The 19,500-nt window shown below is 59.3% G+C and overlaps 1 protein-coding gene across 3 annotated transcripts in view; it reads right to left on the bottom strand.

Annotated features, from left to right (window-relative positions):
* Positions 1-3,876: 3,876 nt before the first annotated feature.
* The window catches only part of Ptprn2 (protein tyrosine phosphatase, receptor type N2), a 553,794-nt gene continuing 538,170 nt past the window's right edge, over positions 3,877-19,500 (bottom strand). For all 3 annotated transcript variants that reach the window (XM_023712770.1, XM_023712771.1, XM_023712772.1), the window contains exons 21-22: positions 12,680-12,753; positions 3,877-5,243 (exon numbers count right to left, since the gene is read on the bottom strand). In XM_023712770.1, the coding sequence (XP_023568538.1) occupies positions 5,172-5,243; positions 12,680-12,753 (146 nt within the window). In that variant the 3' untranslated portion in view covers positions 3,877-5,171. The remainder of the gene's footprint in view (positions 5,244-12,679; positions 12,754-19,500) is intronic.

Raw genomic sequence — 19,500 nt, 5'->3', positions numbered from 1 at the left:
GTGCAGACTCCGAGGGCAGACCCCGTGTGCAGACCCCATGTGCAGGCCATGTGTGCAGACCCCGTGTGCAGACCCCGTGTGCAGACCTCATGAGCAGACATCTGCCTGTCGCTGGCTGCATGGAGGCTGCTCTCAGGCCTGAGGCGCAGGGCAGGGCTTCAGGAAGGACCGAGGCCGTAAGCACGAGTGGAAGAACATAGTTGGCGCTGAGGAGGACAGCGCCCTGAGAAAGGCGACCCCGCAGAGCTGGGTCCAGGACCGTGGGGGCCAGCACTCCCATAGGGCTCAGAACATGTGTGGGCACAAGCGAGATTGCCCAGTAAGCCCAGCCTATCCCATCCCGGTACCCTGAGATCCGCAGGTCTCACCATGTTTTCTCCTACAATTGGGATCGAACTCAAGGCTTTTGCACTGAGCTACATCTCCAGGCCTTTAATTTTTCTTTTGTTATTATTTTGGGATGGAGTCTTGGCCACTCTGGGACCCTCCTGCTTCAGCCTCCTACAGGGTGGGATTACATGGCCCCAGGTGAGGCGTCAGGTCTCATTATTAAGCAAGCATGGGTGCATTTCTTCTTGTGTTGTCTGGCAAGATCACATCTGACCACACCCCCGTTTTCCTCAGCACCCCAACAATGCGTCGCTGATGGCTGGGGTTAGCCTCACAGTGCTAGAACTGCAACCACCCAGAAGCCTCCACAAGAGCTGGCAAGCCTGGCAGGAGGACCTGGTCACCTGGGCTTCTCTCCACCAGGCATCAGACTAAACCAAAGTGCTACACTCAGGGGACCCTGGCAGGAGGAGAGGGGCGTGTACAGCCGCACCCCACCCCTCAGCCAACTCTGGGCTCCACGTTGGTCCCTACTGCCTTAGGGAAACTCAGGTCTGAGGGAGCCCACCTGCTGCTCCCCAAGGGCCGCATCTTGCTGTCCCCTGCGCCCCAAGCCGGGCTGTCCCAGGTGGAGGAAGGAAACCCTCCCGTGGCCAGGGTCTCAACTCCTCCTGGCATGTACTGTGGTTTTCTGTCACTGTGACCATTCCTGGGGGTGCTGCTTACAGGGGACTGGCTTCGCAAGCCCAGGCTCTGGGGTTGGGGCCTGGCAGGGCTCTGACAACGCCCTGGAAGGGGAGCGCATGGTGAGGGGTGGTGGGCCTTCTGTGGTGAGGCGGCTCTCCATCCACGTCAGGGTCCCACAGGGCCGCGGGCACATCCCAACATCACCGTGGTGTACCTGGGCCACAGGCGGCAGCTGCCCGGGCTTCCTACCTGGGACCCACCGCCACCACTAGGGTGGAGGAAGGCCTCTCTCCAGAACCTCCTTCCCGTGAGTCCTCTCCTGCGCAGCTTTCTCTGCGCCGCCTCACCATTTCCTCTTGGGTTTTCAGCTGCACCTTCTGTTCAGCCTGCCACCAAGTTTCAGCCCCTGCTGTGTCCCCTGGAACTGTGTCCCCTGAGTTGCAGGTCTTTGTTCCCTCTGGGCTTCATGTCCAGAGGGCCTGTCGGGCTCCTTTTCCTGCCTGGCTGTCCTCGTGCTGTTCTCTGGCATCTGCAGGTACAAAGCAGATGTCACCGCCCTCTCACATCCTGTGTGTGCTGTGCAGGCTTTCGGGAGCAGCTTCCATGGGCTGTGACAGTTTTACCTCCTCTGACCTTGAACCCATGGGCTCACTGGGTCTGGGTCGCTGTGGCTTCTTGTCCTGAGTGGGGACCAGCTCCAGCCCACATCCTCCTGTAGGATGGGTTCTCTTTTCTTTCCTTTTTTATGTACTTAGTACAGGGTCTACGGGGTCTCACTACACAGATCGGACTCATAGTGATCCTCCCGTTTTCAGCTTCCCAAGCGCTGGGATTACAGGCGCGAGCCACCACGCCCATTCTCAATCACTGTCTCAGTGTGCCCTGGGGGCGGGGCTGGCACAGCACGCTGGGGATCGAGCCCGGTCCCTGCATCTGCCTAAGCAGGTGATTGAATCAGCTGAGCTATATGGCTGGCCCTTGGGTTTCTCTTTTCTTTTAGGTACTGGGGTTGAACCAAGGTCTTTGCACTGAGCCACATCCCCGCCTCTCTTTTACTTTTCATTCTCAGATAGGGTCTTGCTATGTTACCCAGCCCGGGCTAACAACCCTGATCCTCCCGCCTCAGCCTCTCACAGTGCTGGAAGCACAGGCATGCGTCACCACTCCTGGCTGGATGCCCCCTCTTGCACACTGCTTTCTGGGGTCCAAAGGCATCGTGTTCCCACCATCTTCTTTGGACATGCACGCTGTGGCTTGGAGCAGTTTGGTAGGTGGCTGCTTGACACAGTCACTAACACTAAGTGATATTAACTGACAGCTTCTATCAGGGCTCAGGCATAAATACTCAAACATTGTGGAGCAGAGCCTGCTGTCCCTGGTCCCCACCCCAGCCCCCTGGGGAAACCAACACACAGGATTTTGCAAAAAGCTGTATTGTGTGGGCAGCACCACCACCCAGGAGCAAGAGGGACGTGTGTGTGTGTGTGTGGCGTGTTCTGAGCTTGTGGTGGGGTCCTTGGTCCTTCCGCTCCAGCAGTCCTGGGAAGACATGTCCAAACCGTGATGGGTTAGTGAAAGGCCCGGGCCTCTGGGCCACGACTTGGGCGCTTGGCTACTGGAGGAACTTGTGTCCATACGAGTCCAGGACATGCTGTGGCTGTTTCCCGAGTGTGCTGACGGTTTTGGTCACCACTGGTAGCCTTGCACTCACAGGGCCGTTTGCCCTCTAACTTCTGCCTGGTGCTGTCACACTGGCACTGTAAGCACACGTGTGTCAGCACACAGGGCCCCGCTGTGTCTGTAGAGTGGTTGGCTGTGTCGATGTCGCATGTGTGAGGACAGGACCATGCCTAAACTCTCAAGTGCATGGGGCCTGGGGCCTCCCCATCAGGCACAGCAAGGATGGAGAGGACAGTGCTCTGGGAACCTGTGTCCTGTGGCCACCATCCAGGGTGCCCATGTGGGACACTGTTCCCCAGTCCCTGCTGCAGGCTGGCTGTGGCCCAGGACACCGAGCTCTGGATGGTGGGGTGTGTGTCCTCTGAGCACATTCAGGACCACAGGCCAAGGGCGAGCACCGTGTCACTTTTTCTGCCCCTTGAGGACAGCATTTTGGCACAGATGTTTGCAGGGCTGGGGTTCAGCATCTGCAACGTGCTCTCCCTGGCGTTCAGGCTGAGCTCTGTCCTCGTGCAGCTCGGTGCCACTCTCTTCAGCCTAGCTAGATATTAGCGTGGCCCTTGCTCTGACACAGTGACTGCCACACACTTACTGGACACCGGTGACAGTGAACTAGTGATGTGGGCAGCAGGGTCTCAGGGACACTGGCAGGAGGTGCCTGGAGAGGAGGTGCCTACGGGGTCCTGCTGACAGGCGCAGGCTGCAAGCCCCTCGCTCAGTTCCGGGAAGCACACACTGGCACGCTGGTGGTGCCATTCAGGAAAGGCCTGGTGTGACGGCTGGCTCCCCTGCAGTCACTGCTCAGCATCGCGGGATGAAAGAGCTGGAGGAGCAGCAGATGGAGTGACACCGCAGGCGTGCTGTCCCCTCACCGGAAGGGAGAGGGGCCACAGGGCTTCCGAGACACAGGTCAGATCTTGGATGACACCGTGAGGCTCAGCAGCAGGTGTGGCACAGCCCAGGCCCTGCCTGTCCCTTTGCCTGGACACCATTCTGGGGCCGCCCGGGAGGCCTCACCCCTCCTCGGTCCTGCCGTACTCTGATGGTGCCACTGACACTTAAGATCTTCAGGAAACAGGCAGAGAGATGGACACGAAAATAATTGCTCTCCCCTTGCAAAAAGAAGACCATCGAATGTGAAAGCAGGCGTTTAATGTGACACCATTAAGTAGATTTATGCATCTCACACGGCAGGATTTTTTAAAACATAAGAAGTTAGAAATTAAAAGTAGGTATATGCTTCCTATAGTCGGATAAATTCATTTCTATTAGTTATTATTTAAATTTCAGGTAGGGAGAAACGATCTGGGAAGAGGAGGGCGGATGTTGAAGCAGGCCCACCACACCATTCTAGACAGCGCGCCGGCACCTGCGCCCCGCTCCACCTGTCTCTGTTGTGCCTGGCATGGGTGTCACACGAAGGCAGAAGGGGCGGGTGGCCCTGGGCGGGATGGGGTCTTCTCCATGCTCAGCGCTACAGAGGGGTCTGTGGCTCCCCCAGCTATCGGGGCGGTAAACCGGTGCTCAGATGTGACCTCAGCAGTTCGGAGCCACGCAGAACCCGGAGTTCCACTGACCACCCCGGGAGCAGGAGGCCTGAGCCTCCCCGGGCTGGGTGCCGGTGACAGTGAGGCCGGGGCATCTACACCTGTCGTCCAGGACTGGGCCTCCAAGTGTCCCCTGGGCCCCTGGGCCTTGGGACCCTTGGGGCTCACTGACCACCCACACCCACTGCAGTCTGGTTGCCTCATGGGAAAGTGTGTTAGGGCACCTGGCCCTGCTGTGTGGACATTGTTATTCTCACATGGGTTGTCCTGTGTAGACATCGGGACAAGGTCAGCGTGTCAGTGTGGGACAAGGTCAGTGAGGCCGTGACCTTGGAAAGAGTGGTGGAGAGCCAGGGAGCCCCTCTTCCTGTCCGGGGGGTTGTGCATGGCTCAGCTGGCCCTGCACAGTGCTTGGGGGTGGGGCAGGGGAGCTGGTGGCTGCACCTGGGGAGGTCCTCTCTTACCTGCTGCAAGCTGTGGACGCTAACCATGCTGTCTGAGAAGCCCCATGATGAACCAGCCTCTGGGCTGGGGTCAGTCATTGGCACACCTGGTGGTGCTCACGTAGGCCTGCGGGGGCACCCCAGGTGCCCCCCTGCCCTATGCAGCCCCTTTGGCAAGCTGCGCCCACAGCCTGCTCCTTCCCAGACCACGCTGATGCTGCTGACTACCACGTTGCCAGCACAGTAGGATTTGCAGGTAGGAATGTGAATGTGTGCTTTAGGAGAAGAATCGTCTCCAGAACGTGAAAACAGATGCGCTGATTGTCCCCCTCCCTCTAGCTGGATGCCCCCCTCAATCAGTGGAACGAAAGTACACATTTTTAGGAGGGAAAGGTGCCGAGCCGACCGCCTGTGGACCCTGTCCTGTGCGGCCTTGAAGGGAGAGGTGGGCGGAGTCGCGGGGCGGTCGAGGCCGTGGTGCTGCCTACTGGGGCAGGGTTCTCAGGATGGCGTTGACTTCCTCGGCCACAGCCGTCAGTGCAAACTCAAACTGCTCCTGCGGGGACACAGGAAGGAGACAGGCGTGAGTGAGGCTTGGGCTGGTGAGCGGCTCCGCAGAGAAGCTGGGAAAGAGAGGAGCTTGTGACAGACTGGCTGACGTGGAGGGCGTGGTTCTGGGTGGGGCACGTCTGCGGAGCTGGGCAGGAGCAGTGGGACCAGGACCCCCGGAGTCCCCATGCCCTGCCGGGTCCTTCTGACCTTGGGACTCCTCACCCCAGACCCGCCTTCCTGGGATGGAAGGTGAGGTGGGGCAGACAGTGGGGGACATGGCTATTAAAACAGTCACAGTCCTTGCCACGCTGGGCGTGTCCTGTCTATAGACACGGGGAGGTGTGGTGGTGTCGCAGCTGGGAAGCCACCTGCCCCAGCAGCCTTGCTAAGTGATGATGGGTAGCAGACACCCGTGCCTCGGGGAGGGCGTGAGCACCCACATGGGACCTGTCTAGCACAGGGCCAGCCTCAGTCGCCCTGGCGCCAGGCCTGCAGGCTTTGTGAGGGCCAAGAACTGAATGGATTCCCTGTCCTCACAGAGCTGAGGTGGAGATCAGCATTCTGGGCTCCAGTTTCCGCCTGGCCACCTCTGGGCACTTGCTGGTCAGCCCAGGTGAGTCATGGGCACCATGGACCTCGCACGCCATTGCGTGGGCAGCTGACTGATGGACTGTCCCGTCAGTGGATGGCACTGTTCCTCTCAGTCATGCTGGTGGGAGTGCTGGTGTGGTCTGGTGCCAGCCCCGCAACCTCATGTGGTGACCCTCCATGGTCTGTGGCCACGCTTGCGGTAGTGTTCTCTCGGCTGGTTACCTGGATGGCGCCCAGGAGCCGGGGAGAGGACCCCGCATTCGAGTGTGCTTGTGAGAGGAATTCATCCAAGGGACGCACGAAAATGATGCCAGAGGCTGCACCCAAGGAAACGGCCCCGGCTGTGGTGGGTAACAGAGACACTGGCTTTCGCCAGAGCTGGCCCTCAGGACCTGCGCTGCCAGGTACCGTGACTGGGGATCCCTGGTGACGGTGTTGCCTTGAGGGGTGGGGGCTGGGAGCAGACCATGACCACAGACATGCATGTGGGCCCAGCCACCGCGGAGCAGCCTCACTGGGAGGCCGTTCCCTCGTGCAGTGAGCGGGCCTGGGCCCTCACCGCGGGGGCCTCGTGGCGACGACAGCACCTGGGCGTCTGGTCTCTGGGCCTGTGCTGCCTTCGACCTTCCTCTTCCTTGGGGGTGACTGGGTCTTGTACTGGCAGGGACACTTGTTAGATGCCCCTGCTTCCCGAGACCTAGCTTGCTAGTGCCGTGGGCCACCAGGAGGTGGCCCAGTCTCAGGGCCACATCACATGCGCCCCACATCCAGAGGCGTGGCTCCCTGGGCAGGGGATGACTCCAGCCTGTGTGAGGGGTGCTCAGCCGGGGCACTGTCCACTGTCCTTCCTGAGGGCGGCTGGCCTGCAGCTCTGCAGCCTCAGTGGTGGGGACTTCTGTAAGTTCTGCCCCCGGGCGCTACCCCGAGCACACATCTCGGGATGGCCCTGCCCCAGGATGAGGACCCACAGAGCGGGCCTGCACGAGGTGCTGGTGTCTGGTTTGCTGCAGCGGCGGGCTGAGCCTGCTCGTCTTGCCTCACCTGACGCTGGTCAGGTCCACGCCTAGGAGATGGCGGGCGAGCTCCCTTCCTCCTCGCTGTGCCCTGCCATGGCTCGTTCAGGCAGGCTGGCATCTGGGGCACAGTGGCTGTGTGCCCTGAGGCTGGTTTTATGGAATAGGCCTTGCTTGGGATGAGGCGCACGTCTACACTGAGTGCAGAGGCCAGGCAGGCAGAGATGACTGGCTTGAGTTTCCTACTGTCACCACGGAGTAGGGTCAACTCACGTCTAGCTTTGTCCATGGCAGAGCTCACTGTCACACGGCGTGACGTGTCCCTGTCCACTCGAGTCACCAGCCTCTGCTGCCTGTCCCCAGCTACCTGCATCTCAGGGGCACAGGGAAGCGGGATGGTGCCGGCTGATCTCTGGTGGTGGAGGGGATCTTCCATGGGGCAAGGAACTCAAGGGTCACCTGAAAAGCCGCCGCCTGTGATGCCGCCCGTCTACAGGGGTCCTGAGGCCAGCCTCTCTCCCCTGACGCCGAGATGTAGAGGAAAGGGCCATCGTGCCATGCCGGGACGCAAGAGCCAGGAGGCTGGTGCGCTAGGGCTGTGGCGAGCTGTTGCTCCCTCTGCATGCGCAGCCGCTGTGCCCAGCAGCACCCGCTGCGCGGGCAGGCCACTCTTACAGCTTTTGACTTTCAGCCTCGCATCCGGACAGCAGGGGGCGTAGGAGCCGCCGGCACTGCCCAGAGGGAGCATCTTGGCCAGGCGGCCCAGCTGGGAACCCCGGCGTGGCTCCCGGAACCGCAGCCAGGCCCCGGGGTGCTGGTGATCTCAGCTTTAGGGGCGGCTGCCGGCAGGCAGCGCAGCGAGGGGTCTTGCTGTGATGCTGGGACTGAGCCCAGGGTTTCTCAACGGCAGCCTCTGAAAGATTTTCACACCCTGTGGCCTGCTTAGGGACAGGGTCATTCTGGCAAGGGTGTGTCACAGCAGCCTTCCACATGTGCACACCAACAGCACCCAGAGGGCCAGGATCTGGGCCAGCAGGGAGAGCCGCGCGCCGACTTTGGGTGGTCTATGGGCGTGAGGTCTGACCTTCGCTGTTAGGCTGCCGAGCTCGTGAGATCAGCCCCCGCCTACACCCCACACTCCTGGCCCGAGCTGGGGAGCAATGTCTACACGGCGAGGACACTTGTCCCAGTCACTAGGTCACAGCACCAACTGCTAGAGCCACAACATCAGCCATTCTCGCTCCCCTCCTCGCCTCCCACTAGCCCCCTGCACTATCCGTAAAAGACCCAGCCCAACAAGCTGGACTCAGACTCCTTTGGAGTTACTCCAGGAGGACTCCAGATCCAGGGGCTGTGCTCTCTCCTGGGTCATCACCAGGTACCTAACACCTGGTTCCGAAACCCAGGAGGTGGCACCTTCTGCCCCCATCTGGCGTGTGGCCCCCGCCTACCCTTCTGGGTGATACGAACCAGGGCCCTCACTGCCTCCGGCCCACCAGAGACCTCTCCCTAGCATCTCCTCTGCCTAGAGAGATGAGGAGTCTTCTGGGAGCACCCTTGGGTGCTTGTCCCTGCAGTCAGCCGCAAGTCCTCATCAGGCCCTGCTGTCAGCTGTGGCCTGGACACAGACCCGCTTGGGTGTGGGCTGCTCTGTCAGTTCTTTATTCCAGCTTCGGCTTCTGTGTTGGGGGCGTTCCCTTGGATCCCACTGGCCTTTTCCCATCGGACGTGCTCAGCCCTGGCCATGGAGGAGCTGCCTCTGCCCCCCTGGGGATTCCGCCCCGGGTTTCCCCTCCAGAGCCTGCCTCCACCTGGTCTTCAGGTTCATCTCAAGCCAAGGTACCCCGTCTCTTTCTGCAATATGGCTGGGCCACATTATGAGGCGCTCTTTGGCCAAAACATGTGTTTTCCATTTTCAGATCCTCTCTGACCTTGAATGCTCTCTCCAAGCCCAGACGGGGGGGAGGCTGCTGGATCAGGCCTTTCACCCTTGCTTTACACGCTCTGCACCTCTCATGGTGGGCCACAACTCATCCCTCTAAGGCCAGCCTTCAGCCTGACTTCCTCATGCTAAACTCCGATCGCACAAGGCTCCTCCTCAGCACCCCTCACCCCTTCCTTGCTGCCTGTGACTCAGCCTTCCTCCCAACAGCCAGCCCTGCGGGATCTCTAGCCCCTCTACCCTTTGCACCCCATTTCCTTCTCGCCAAGCCCTTCCCGTTGCACTGTGGATTTCCCCCTTCTCCCATATTCCTGTCATCCGCACCTCTACTCTCTCCCCTGGCGAGGGGCAGCACGTTTGGCCAGTGGTCGCCTATGCAGCTGGTGGGGCCCACTACCCAAGTTGTCGCAGAGACCCTGGCAGCTGCTGCTCCTCGGCAAGACTCTCGGCGGAGCCACGAGCTGCTTCACAGAGAATGGGCAACGCCAAGGCTTTACCTGACACATTCTCATCAGTCTAAACAGTCCCACGAAGCCCACCCGCTCTGACAAAATCCACAAACATCGACCCAGACCCCCAAGAGCCGGCTCAGCCTATGGCCCTACTCACAGAGACACTAGAAGCCAAGCCCCCTTTTTCTCAGGTGATTTCATTTCTCAGGCAGCCCCTGACACCAGGACAAAGTTCTGAAAATTTAAGCATGGTCCTCAAACCTGCGGCTGATCTCCTGTTTGCTGTATTCAGTGTCTACTGAAACAGAAGTTGGCAGAGAAGACTCCAGAAAAGACCGCAGTCAGCCTGCCCTCAGCTTGTCATATCAACAGTCCAGCTGGGACAACTACCCAAGCAAAGCCTGAAGCCCCAGGGCTTGCTTCAGTGAGACAAACAGGGCACTGGGTAAAGCAGTGCCCAAATCCATGCCCCAGGAAGCCCCGCCCCTGATGTGGCTTAGAGGGCTGCCAGAAGCTGGGCTGTGCCCGCTCCAACTCGGGCACGCGGCCCTGCACATGCCGCCCTGCACACCAACCTGGCGGGACCTGTCTTCTAGCTGAAAACTGAGGGGGCCAGCACACACAGGCCCAGGCTGTCCTCTGGTCACGGGGAGTCTGTTTCAGTTCTCCTCACATTGGGGCCACATGGACCTCTTCCTCGTCCTTCTTGAAACCTGCAGCTAAATCTCCAGGGCTGCAGGGAGCCGAAGGCCAGGCTTCTCCTCCTATGTGACAGCATCCTTCCAGGGCCGCCTCATGACTCCAGTGTCCTCCAGCCCGGAACCACAGTCACCCTCCCAAATCTTCCTTCCCTCGCCGCCGACGGTCTGCGCCCTTGTCCTCCCTCACTCTCTCCTCAGGTCTCAGTGCCACAGGCTCCCGAGACCTTTACCTCCACGCACGGACCTCATCTCAGGCCTGGCCCTCAGCCCACTGGATGGTCCTTTCCTCAAGGCTTCGGACAGGCCTGCTTGCTTGCCAGGCTGTTGGCCAGAGTCCAGACGCAACAAGGCGGCTCTGCAGCCCCTCCCCCCGGGCTGCCCCTTGGACGCCTCCCTCCCGCTCTCCTCTCAGGGATGCCTGTCTCCTCCCCCAGCACACCCACACGCTCGGGCCCCTGCTGGCCCTAATGCCATCCACACCTGCTTTCCAGCAACCTCCTGAGATCTCAACCGCTTCCCAATGTGCAGGCCCTAAAGTCCCCTCCCGCAGGCAACTAGCTCCTGGTTCATAGATGAATGTTCTTGTCAAGCCCCCAGTGGACGTGGGCACAACCTGTGCTACGTCCCTCACCCTGACACGTATCCAAGAGCCACCTACTCCCCCAAACCACCTCCCCACAAATGAAGCCCATAGCCCTAGCCCCAGCACTTCACTGGCTTCTTCTGCCTGGCATTCTCCTCCCTGAAAGACTACAAAAGAGCCGGATCTACTGCCTTCCCTCGTTCTCAGATCGTAGCCATTAAAGCCCCTGTTCCTGGTCAGAATTTGTACCAGGACCCCTCATATCTGAGCCCACTGAAACAACCCCCAGCCCTGAATCCTTTTGAACTCACAGACAGCTGCTTCTTTCCTCGGCTGCACCCCACTTCCAGTGCCCCCGAGTCCCACACTCACTATTCCCCTCCCCCAGCTCTGGCCAGCAGGCCCTGCTCCAGAGCCTTTGACCAGCACGCAAGCCCCCTACGGTCCTCTCAATCCTCAATCCTCGTTTCTGCCACCTTCCTGACCTGCCCCTCTGATTACCTTAGAACCCAAGACTCCACCACCTCTTCTTCGCGGCAGGTTTCTCCCAAAAGCCTCTTCATCCTCAGGACTGTCACTCCCTGAACTCGCCTGCTTTAGCTCTCCCTTGTGCCGACATTCTTCCCTCCACCCCAACTTTGCTCCCAAGATAATCACTGCCCTCTGGCTCCGGAGAACCACCTCGGGCCCACTCAGCCCAGGTGAGCTTCTCCAGTGGCTGCCTCCACAATTTTTTTTTTTTTTTTTTTTCTTTTTGAGACAAGGTCTCGCTATGCTCAGACTGGCCTGGAGCTTACTTTGCAGCCCAGGCTGGTCTTGAATTTGCAAGGGTCCTCCTGCTGCAGCCTCCCGAGTGCTGGGATGACAGGCGTGCACCACCGTGCTGGCTCTTGCCTCCACTTCTTGCTAAGCCAGCTCATTCCCCTCCTGACAGGAGTCCCCACAGAAAACAAATCCTGACTGCCCTGCCCTGCTCCTCACTGTGCCTCTTGACCTCTCCAAAACAGTCTAGCACATCGCTAAAGTCTCACTGACCTGCGAGACCCTGGCCTCACTGGGTGTGGGTGCCTTCCCAAGCCATCGAGGCCTATGCATGCTTGCCTGGGGGCAGGGGCTCTGTGCCTTCCTCCTGGAGACCTATTTTGCCACGAAGTCCAGACCCACTCAAGACATCATCCGATAGCTGAGCGATCGAGTCACTGCCCTGCCAAATCAGGCCTTGTCCTGGCTCCTTCCTGGCTGTCTCAGTGCCCCTGGAGCTCCAGCCTCCTGCCCCTCTCCTCTGAGTCACACCTGCCCTGTCTCTTTGAGCCCCTGTCCAGTTTTAAAAACCTCTCTGTTTGCCCCTCAGGTGCTCACCAGTTGTCCCTCCCAGCCCCACAACTCCCAACTCTCACACCTCCCCTTTGTGTCACCCCACCTAGGCCTACCCCATAACTCCCGACTCCACCTGGGAAAGACCCAGCTCAGTAAACTAGACTCGGACTTCCTCTGGAGTTTCCTCCTGCCTGGACACTCCAAATCCAGGCTGGCGTGTGCTGTGCTGGGTTGTCACTGTCTATCTAACAGTGGACCTGCAAGAGCTCCAGCTGCCAGACACAGATGTGTCTGGGATGCTCAGGGAAGAGGGAACCGGAGCAACCTCCACTCTAGGTCTGGTTAGGGAGGAAGCTTTTGTGTTTACCCCTGTTGCTACAATCTGGCTTTCAGGGAGTGAGCTATTTTGGGGGCATGGGGTCCCTCTCCATCCTAGGGGCCACTCTCTGTCTTCATGTTAAGGGCCGGCACATGGCCCAGCTGTGGTCAGGGAGGCAGAAGGAGGAGGGTGCCAGGTGTGTTTGGTGAGTGGGGACTCCCCCTGGGACTCTGGGTTTTGCCTTTTCTTTCTTTCTTTGAAAATTCAGTTTTCTTCCTTTGGCTGTTAATTGGGCTTCCTACTTGAGCTCCGCCTGCATCTGCGGACACTGGCAGTTCGCAGGGCTGTGGGAGACCCTGTGACCCTCTCAGGAGGGCCTGGGTGCCCCTGCCTGCAGGGGATGGGGTGGCCAGTGGCAGCCGGCCTGCTTCTGATCAGCTGAGCCCCTCTCTGCTCTCAGGAAGCAGCTGCGCAGATGCACCTCGAGCACCCCGGAAGCCCCGCAGGACTGACTGACAGTACCTTCGTCTGGACCATGCCCGGTCTCTGGTCTCTCAAGTGCTCCAGGGTCGCCGCAATATCAATCTCTTTAGCACCTGCAACAAACCACAAATTGGGCTGAGTTCAGCGCACAAGATAATCCACGCCACATCTGTCAATCTCCTGCTATCGGGCTCCCTCTGGGCAAAGAGGCCAATTGAAAATTATTACACTCGTCCCTCAGCAGGCTTGGCAGGCAGCTGCAATTTCAGTGTTCATATAGAAAATAAGGCGAGGGCAGCTTTCATTAGCATTAATTCGAGAAAGCCGGGCTGAAAAATGGTCCTGAGATGCCTTTGTAGACGCCGTACTTAGCACCGGCAGCTGCTGCTGTTGGAAACCGAAGCTGGGGATGTTTTGGGGCCTCTTGACTGGCTTAGCTTAGAGCAAGCAGTGTGTGGTCTAGTTCTGATTGCAGAGTTATTTCTCATTTATGGAAAGCAGGTCGGGAAGTCTCCTGTGGCTAACGCTGGCTTTGCACGTAGAGCTCCCTGTGCCTAGCGCTGAGTGCTGCAGCCGCCAGGAAAGGCCGCCGCCGCCGTGACAAGGGAGCAAGACGCATCCGTGGCCGCACGCCGGGGAACAAGCCGGACGCGCCCGGCATGGCAGGGCTGGTGCGGAGGGCTCAGGCAAACGGCTGCCCGGTCTATGCGCCAGGCGCGTCCTCCCCACCACGCTTCAGGGAGCCTCGGGGTGCCTTAGTGGTTGTGGTGTCCTGGGGGCCCCCATGCTGTGGCCTGCGGAACCAGAGGTGGTGGAGCAGGAGGGAGGGGAAACGACCGAAATCTGGGCCAAGGGAGCTGGGAGAGGCACGGGGTGGGTGGCACCCAAGGGGATGCGTTGGAATCAAATGTCACCTCTGCATAAAGGAAAACAGCAAGAGAAGCAGCCCAGGAAACCCGCAGCATCGCTGCCCGGGGCACAGCACTGGCCACACCAGCCTGGGCCCAGCCTGCACATCAGCGCCATGGCCTCTGAGAGCTGGGCAAGGGTCAGGCCTGCTTTGCTCTGTGCAGCCCTGCAGGGCTTGAAAGGCTGCAGGTGCAGGGGAGGCCTCAGGACACACCACTTCATTTTAAAGGGAATCCATGCATTTAAAGCAGTGTGGAACTGAAGGGGGAGTTTCAGGGGTGGCTCAGGAAGAAAGGAACTGCAGCCTGCTGCGTCCTCTTGGGAGCCACTGTCCCCTGGCAGTGGGGCCGCGCAGCTGAGTGACAGTGACAGTGATGGACTCGCAGGGAGTCTGGCTTCTCCTGGGATACGTGGGAGAGGTGGCTGCAGGACACCAGCCCGATAGCACTTTCAGGGTGATGGACCTTCAGCTGTGAAGGATGCCATCCAGAGACAGCGTGGAGCTGGGCAGCACATGGCCTCTCCCTCCACCTCACCCCTGAGGTCTCCCAGGGACACAGAGCGCAGGCTGGGCTGATCTCGCGCAGAGAATGCTGTCCTGGCAATGTTTAACAACAGCGGTTGATGACAGTGTCATGAAGAAACCCGGCAGCCTCCCACAAGCACCCTAAAGCCCCACAAGAGTACACCTCGGTCCCAGGAGAGTATGGTGCCGGGCCCTCCCTCTCACCAAGGAGGCAGCTTCCGCAGTGTTGGCGCTGCCCGCCACCTGGGGATGTGAGTGGCCTCAGGGCTTCTCATGAGCACCCCAGCCAGGCCTGAGGCTGAGCGGTAGGGACCGTGTCCTGTAGCAGCCACTGCGCTGTGTATCTTGGGTGGTGCTCTGGGCCTGGAGACCGGTTCTGAAGAGCTCATCAGGACTGGGATAGGGTGTCACACAGATGCCCACTGGTTTCTAAGAAACTTTTGTGACACAGAAAGAGCACAAAATGCCGAGCTGGAATCCGATGTGGGCTGCTGGCTCTGTGGAATGGGTGTGGCTCTGTATTGGGGTCCAGGCCCTGCTGCGGTTGTTGGGGGGGACCCACTGTCCTGCAGCCGGGGCTATACCAGGGCCCTGGGAGATCAGATCAATGATGCAGTGACCTTTAGGGTTTGGCGAAGCTCACCCTGTGACACTCGGGGCAGAATGTGGCCCTGCGGCGGCTGTTGAGCCCTCTGACCCTGGGCCTCCTTGGACTCAACAGAGGACCATTTCAGTCCTCTGAGGCTGTCGTGCTGAGGGTGCATCTGGGATGCAGACTCAAAGCTTCGGCCGTGATGTGGCCCCAAGGGCTGTCTGTGCCGAAGTGTGGGGGTACTGTCAGCACTGGGAGTAGACCATGTCTCAGAACCCGGGAGCTGGGGCAGCATGGTCAGAAGAGCCTGGGCTGCGTGGGCAGCGACACGGGCAGTGTTGCTGAGGGCAGACCAGGGCCAGGCCGGTCCACGGATGAAACAACACAACTGCAACCCCCTGCTTCATGGCGCTAGGTGCCCTTTCACATGACTGTTCTGAAGAGTGGAAAGCCAGGCGCGATGGCACACGCCTGTAATCTCAGCACTCTGGAGGCTGAGCAGGAGGATCATTTCGAGTCTGAGGCTAGCCTTGGCTACAAAGTGAGCTCAAGGCCTGCCTGAACTGCATAGTGTGACACGTTCTCAAAAGGACAAAAGTAAACACAAAGAAAGAAAGTAGGAAAGGGAAGCAGAGTACCCCAAGGTTGCCCCATGGGGCATGTCCACTGCCAGAAATATCGGGGAGACGTGCGTACCTTGCCTGGCTGACACCAAGGCTGAGCAGTGGAGGAAATCAAATTAATGCTGAGAAAAACAGCACTAGTGAGGTAAGTAATGGATTTGTAAGTATAATCGATTTCTAAGGTGGATGGCTAATATCTTCTTGCATGCTAGAATTAAGAATAATTAGTTGTGTGAAGTGCATGTGGAGACGGCCTTAATCCCCAACAAGGGGCACAAAGGCACAGCTGACAGCCCGGCGTAGCCTGCACTCTCTCTAGCCACCCTGCACCAGGGTGACTCTTGGCAGGCAGAGGGGTGGGCACTGTCCACTCTCCTCGTGGCCGGGCCCCTGCCCGGGAGCTCCTCTGGCAGGTGTAGCAGGGTTGTCTCCAAGAGGGTGGAGCCACAGCTGACGGACGTCCCATCGCAGGGGCCAGTGATGCTCAGGTGAGAGTGCTGTGGACAGCCAGGGTTCTGGGCATGGTAGATCCGGCAGAGTAGGGTCGGACCCTGGGGCCACAGCGGGAGTTGGGGTGCTGTCTGGCTCAGTGGCCCCAGGAAGGTCCACCCCCAGGCTGTGTGCGTTCTGAGGGCCACAGCTCGGCTCCTTGTGGCTGTTCACCCTCTGGGAGTTGTCCAGCATGGTTCGGAGGCACCCACTATGTCACGGCACCTCCAGTCTGGGTGGCTGAGGAGTCTGCACACTCCTTTTTCTTTCTTTTTGAACATATATTTTCAAGACAGCAGAGGCTTTTTGAAAGCTTTAGATAAAAAGTATTATCCAATAAACATTAAAAGAACATTAGTAGTAAAGTATTAAAACTATTTTTCACAATGAAAGAATCAATTTGAAGCTGGAGCAAACCAAGCAGCTGCACCCCTGGCACCTCTTCATGATGTTTGCTTTGCTTTCTCGGCAGCTGGGTCCTGGCTGCCTGGGGACAGTGGACACCCTCACATCCTTCAGGTGGACGTGCCCTGGGTGGCTCCTCTTGGGGACACTGGTCGAGGCTGCCCGGCTGCCCTGCTGCCCACACTGCTTGGAAGTGAGTTGAGGAAGCTCATGGGTCTCCTTGCAGCCTTCTCACCCAGCAGAGTCTCAGCCTGCAGCACACAATGTGCTCTTTACTGACACAGCAAAGGATGTTGTGTCCAATGTCCCAGAGAGAAAGGCCTCCTGCCCAGGGAATTTTCTAATTCTACCCTCTGAACACCCGCCTGCCCCAAGGCGGGAGGAGCCATTTGCACCAGCTTGGGGGTGTCTTGGTTTGTGCCTGTGGGTGGGAAGGGCTGCACAGGAAGTCCTCGGTTGCCCTACCCCCGGGGCCCGTATAGACACAGAGCTGGGCAGCCAAGGGCATGGCCTGAACCCCGCACAGCCAGCAAGACGGGGCCTGGCTCGAGGGAGCAGGGCTGCGCGGGCGCTGGAGTCGGGCACATGTGCCTACACCACAGCTGGGCACCAGCTGCCTCTGGGCACTGACCACGCACTGCACACATTCAGACACACAATGTGTGCCCACCACACACTGTACACACACATGCGCCACTCTGTCACATCACTGCATACACATACGAGAACCACACATGCAAAACACCTCACCACATACACCCGTGCTGGAGCTGTCACACACGCGAGATGGCCCATCACACAAGCACAAGACATTATGCGTGCACAACAGCCCCCTTCACACCTGCACACATATGAGGCATCATACACACACCACTGCCCACCGCACACACACACCCCTTTGTGGGCCTTTTGCACTGAATTTTTGCTCACACTCTTATGTGTGAACATAACTACAGACTTAAAATAATTGAGCCAGATGTGGGGGTTAATGCCTGTAATCCTAGTACTTGGGAGGCTGAGGCACGGGGATTGCAGCAAGTTCGAGGCCAGCCTGGACTGCAAAGTGAGCTCAAGGCCACCCTGGATTGTATAGTGAGACCCTGTCTCACCCTCAACCCCCAAAAGAAAGAAGTTATAAGCAGGGAGGTTTTTTGCTGACCCACATATACTATAAGCTCGTTTTACAATATTTTGGTGGGATTGAAGGAGAGAAATCTGTGCCACATTCATTTGGAAATTGAGTATATAGCATTTGAGACAAAGTAGGCATCGTGCTTCTTCTTTTGAACAGACTTGCAATCATTTGTGTGAAGAAAGTGAGGTGCCTCCAAATCTTTATAAATGAAAGCTGAATGAAACTCAGGGCGTTTAAGTGTGGACTGCTGGGTGAAGTCTTCTTCACTGCTCCTGGAAATGAGTGAACCATGCAGAACCCGCTGCTCCTGCCAGCTCCTGAGCGGCAGCGAACACCGCAGGTGATCCATCTGACTGGCTTCCTGGGACACGGGGGGTTCAACTCAGGGTGACAGAGGTGTCCTGACTGTGACCTAAGCATCCCCCCAACAGTGTGCTGCCTGCCTCAGCCCAGTGACCCGGTGTGTGGGCCGCCCACCTCAGGCTGTGGGAGGGTGCTGGGCAGAAGGGGCAAGGCTCTGGCAGCTGCCCAGGTGCAGGGCAACTGCGGATGGAGAAATCCTCCAGGCTCTGCACTGGGGCCCTGGAGTCATGGAGGCCATGTTGGCAGGGGCTAGGTGACAGGGAGGAGAGGAGAGAACTCCAGGAGAGACCAGATATGCAGTCCCCACCCGCAAGCTGTGCCTGTTCTCCTGGCCCAAGTGGCACCTTCACGGCTTACAGTCGTGTGTCTGAAAGAATGGTGACTACACCTGTAGCTACAAAGAGAGCAGACTTTGCAGGAGAACAAAGGGAGAGGCCTGGGGCACATTGGCCAGGCCACAACTGGCAGGGAAAAAGGTCCTGCATTCCGTGGTCCTGCAGGAAGAGCATGGCTGAGAGTGGGGCAGTGACAGAGGCAAGCAGCCCAGGGCCCTGGAGATGCCACGTGAGGTGGGGAGGGGTAGATACAGGTCAGAGCCGCGGGCCACGGCAGGAGGTGCAGTCCTGAGCCACTGCCGGGGACCGTCTGTCTCACAGTTACCTGGTGGCTCTGCCCGCTGTGCTGTGTGCCCAGCCTCCCCAAGGATGAGCCCTGTGGCTTTTATTCAGTCTCAATTAAAGCAGCTGAGGAGGCCGTGCGTCGACTGCACCGTGTGGGGGCGCTGCTCTGCAGCGCTCAAGGGCAGCAATTGGCCGTGATGGAGAAAGATCCTCCGGCTCCCTGTGCAACCGGGCAGCCTGGGCACGCCAGTCGTGAGGGCAGCCGGCCTCGCTGGACTCAAGCCGCGGGTCCCTCCCGGCCGTCCCCCAGGCCCGCGCCCCTCTCGTGAGGCGCAGGGGTCTGTGCCCCCAGATGCAGCACCAACAGCACAGGCAGTGAGAGAAGCGCTTCAGAGAAGTCTGTAGTGACGGCCTGGGTGCTTCCGGGTGCTTTCACGCTACAGGGGCCATGCTGGAGGCTCACTGGCTGAGGGGTGCCACGTGGGCCAGGGAGCCCTGGAGCGAGAGCACCGCCCATCCGGAGGGCAGGGCTGAGCCCACACCAGTGCCTGGCAGCTGGGCAGATGGCTACAAGCGCACGGGAAGATGCTCGGTGCCACAGGGAGACAGACCGAGGCCGCACAGGGGCTGCCTCGCAGCTCGGGTCAGCAGTGGCGAGCAGCCCAGGGCAGCGCAGTGGGCAGAAGCCAGGATGCTTGTGCTCTGGGCCGAGACTCGCCCTGATCCAGCAGCACCTTCCTGGGGACATAGCTCAAGAACAAGGCTAGGATCCCAGCAGGGGTCAGAACACCCAGGTCTGGAGTGTCGCCATTTGCCACAGCCGAAGGGCGGAAACCCTAGCAGCATCCAGTAACACAGGGATCCTCCGTGCGGGGGAGTAGTATTCAGTCATGAAAAGGAAGAATCCTGACCCAGGTGCTGAGCCCAGGGGACCTCTGCTGCAGCGTTCACAGGCGCCTGGCACTCCTGGCGCAGCAGACTTGGGTGCTCGTGCACCAGAGGGCACACCCCCACCTGTGGCCCGGCAGGGCTGCTGCTCTAACGCTCCGGAGCTCTGCACGGCAGCAGAGCTGGGCCATGCCCACCCACAGCGGGCTCCTCTGACTCCCGGCGGCAGCGTGGTGCGGTGCAGCCTTGTGGCCAGGTGCCGAGTCCACGCTGCCCAGCTGTGCTGCTGGCCAGAGAGCCGTGCAGGGAC

This window comes from Octodon degus, unplaced genomic scaffold (genome assembly GCF_000260255.1).
Source record: "Octodon degus isolate 3935 unplaced genomic scaffold, OctDeg1.0 scaffold00027, whole genome shotgun sequence".
NCBI lineage: Eukaryota > Metazoa > Chordata > Mammalia > Rodentia > Octodontidae > Octodon > Octodon degus.
Note: the sequence above shows the minus strand (reverse complement) of the source record. Positions and strands in the feature narration are given on the sequence as shown.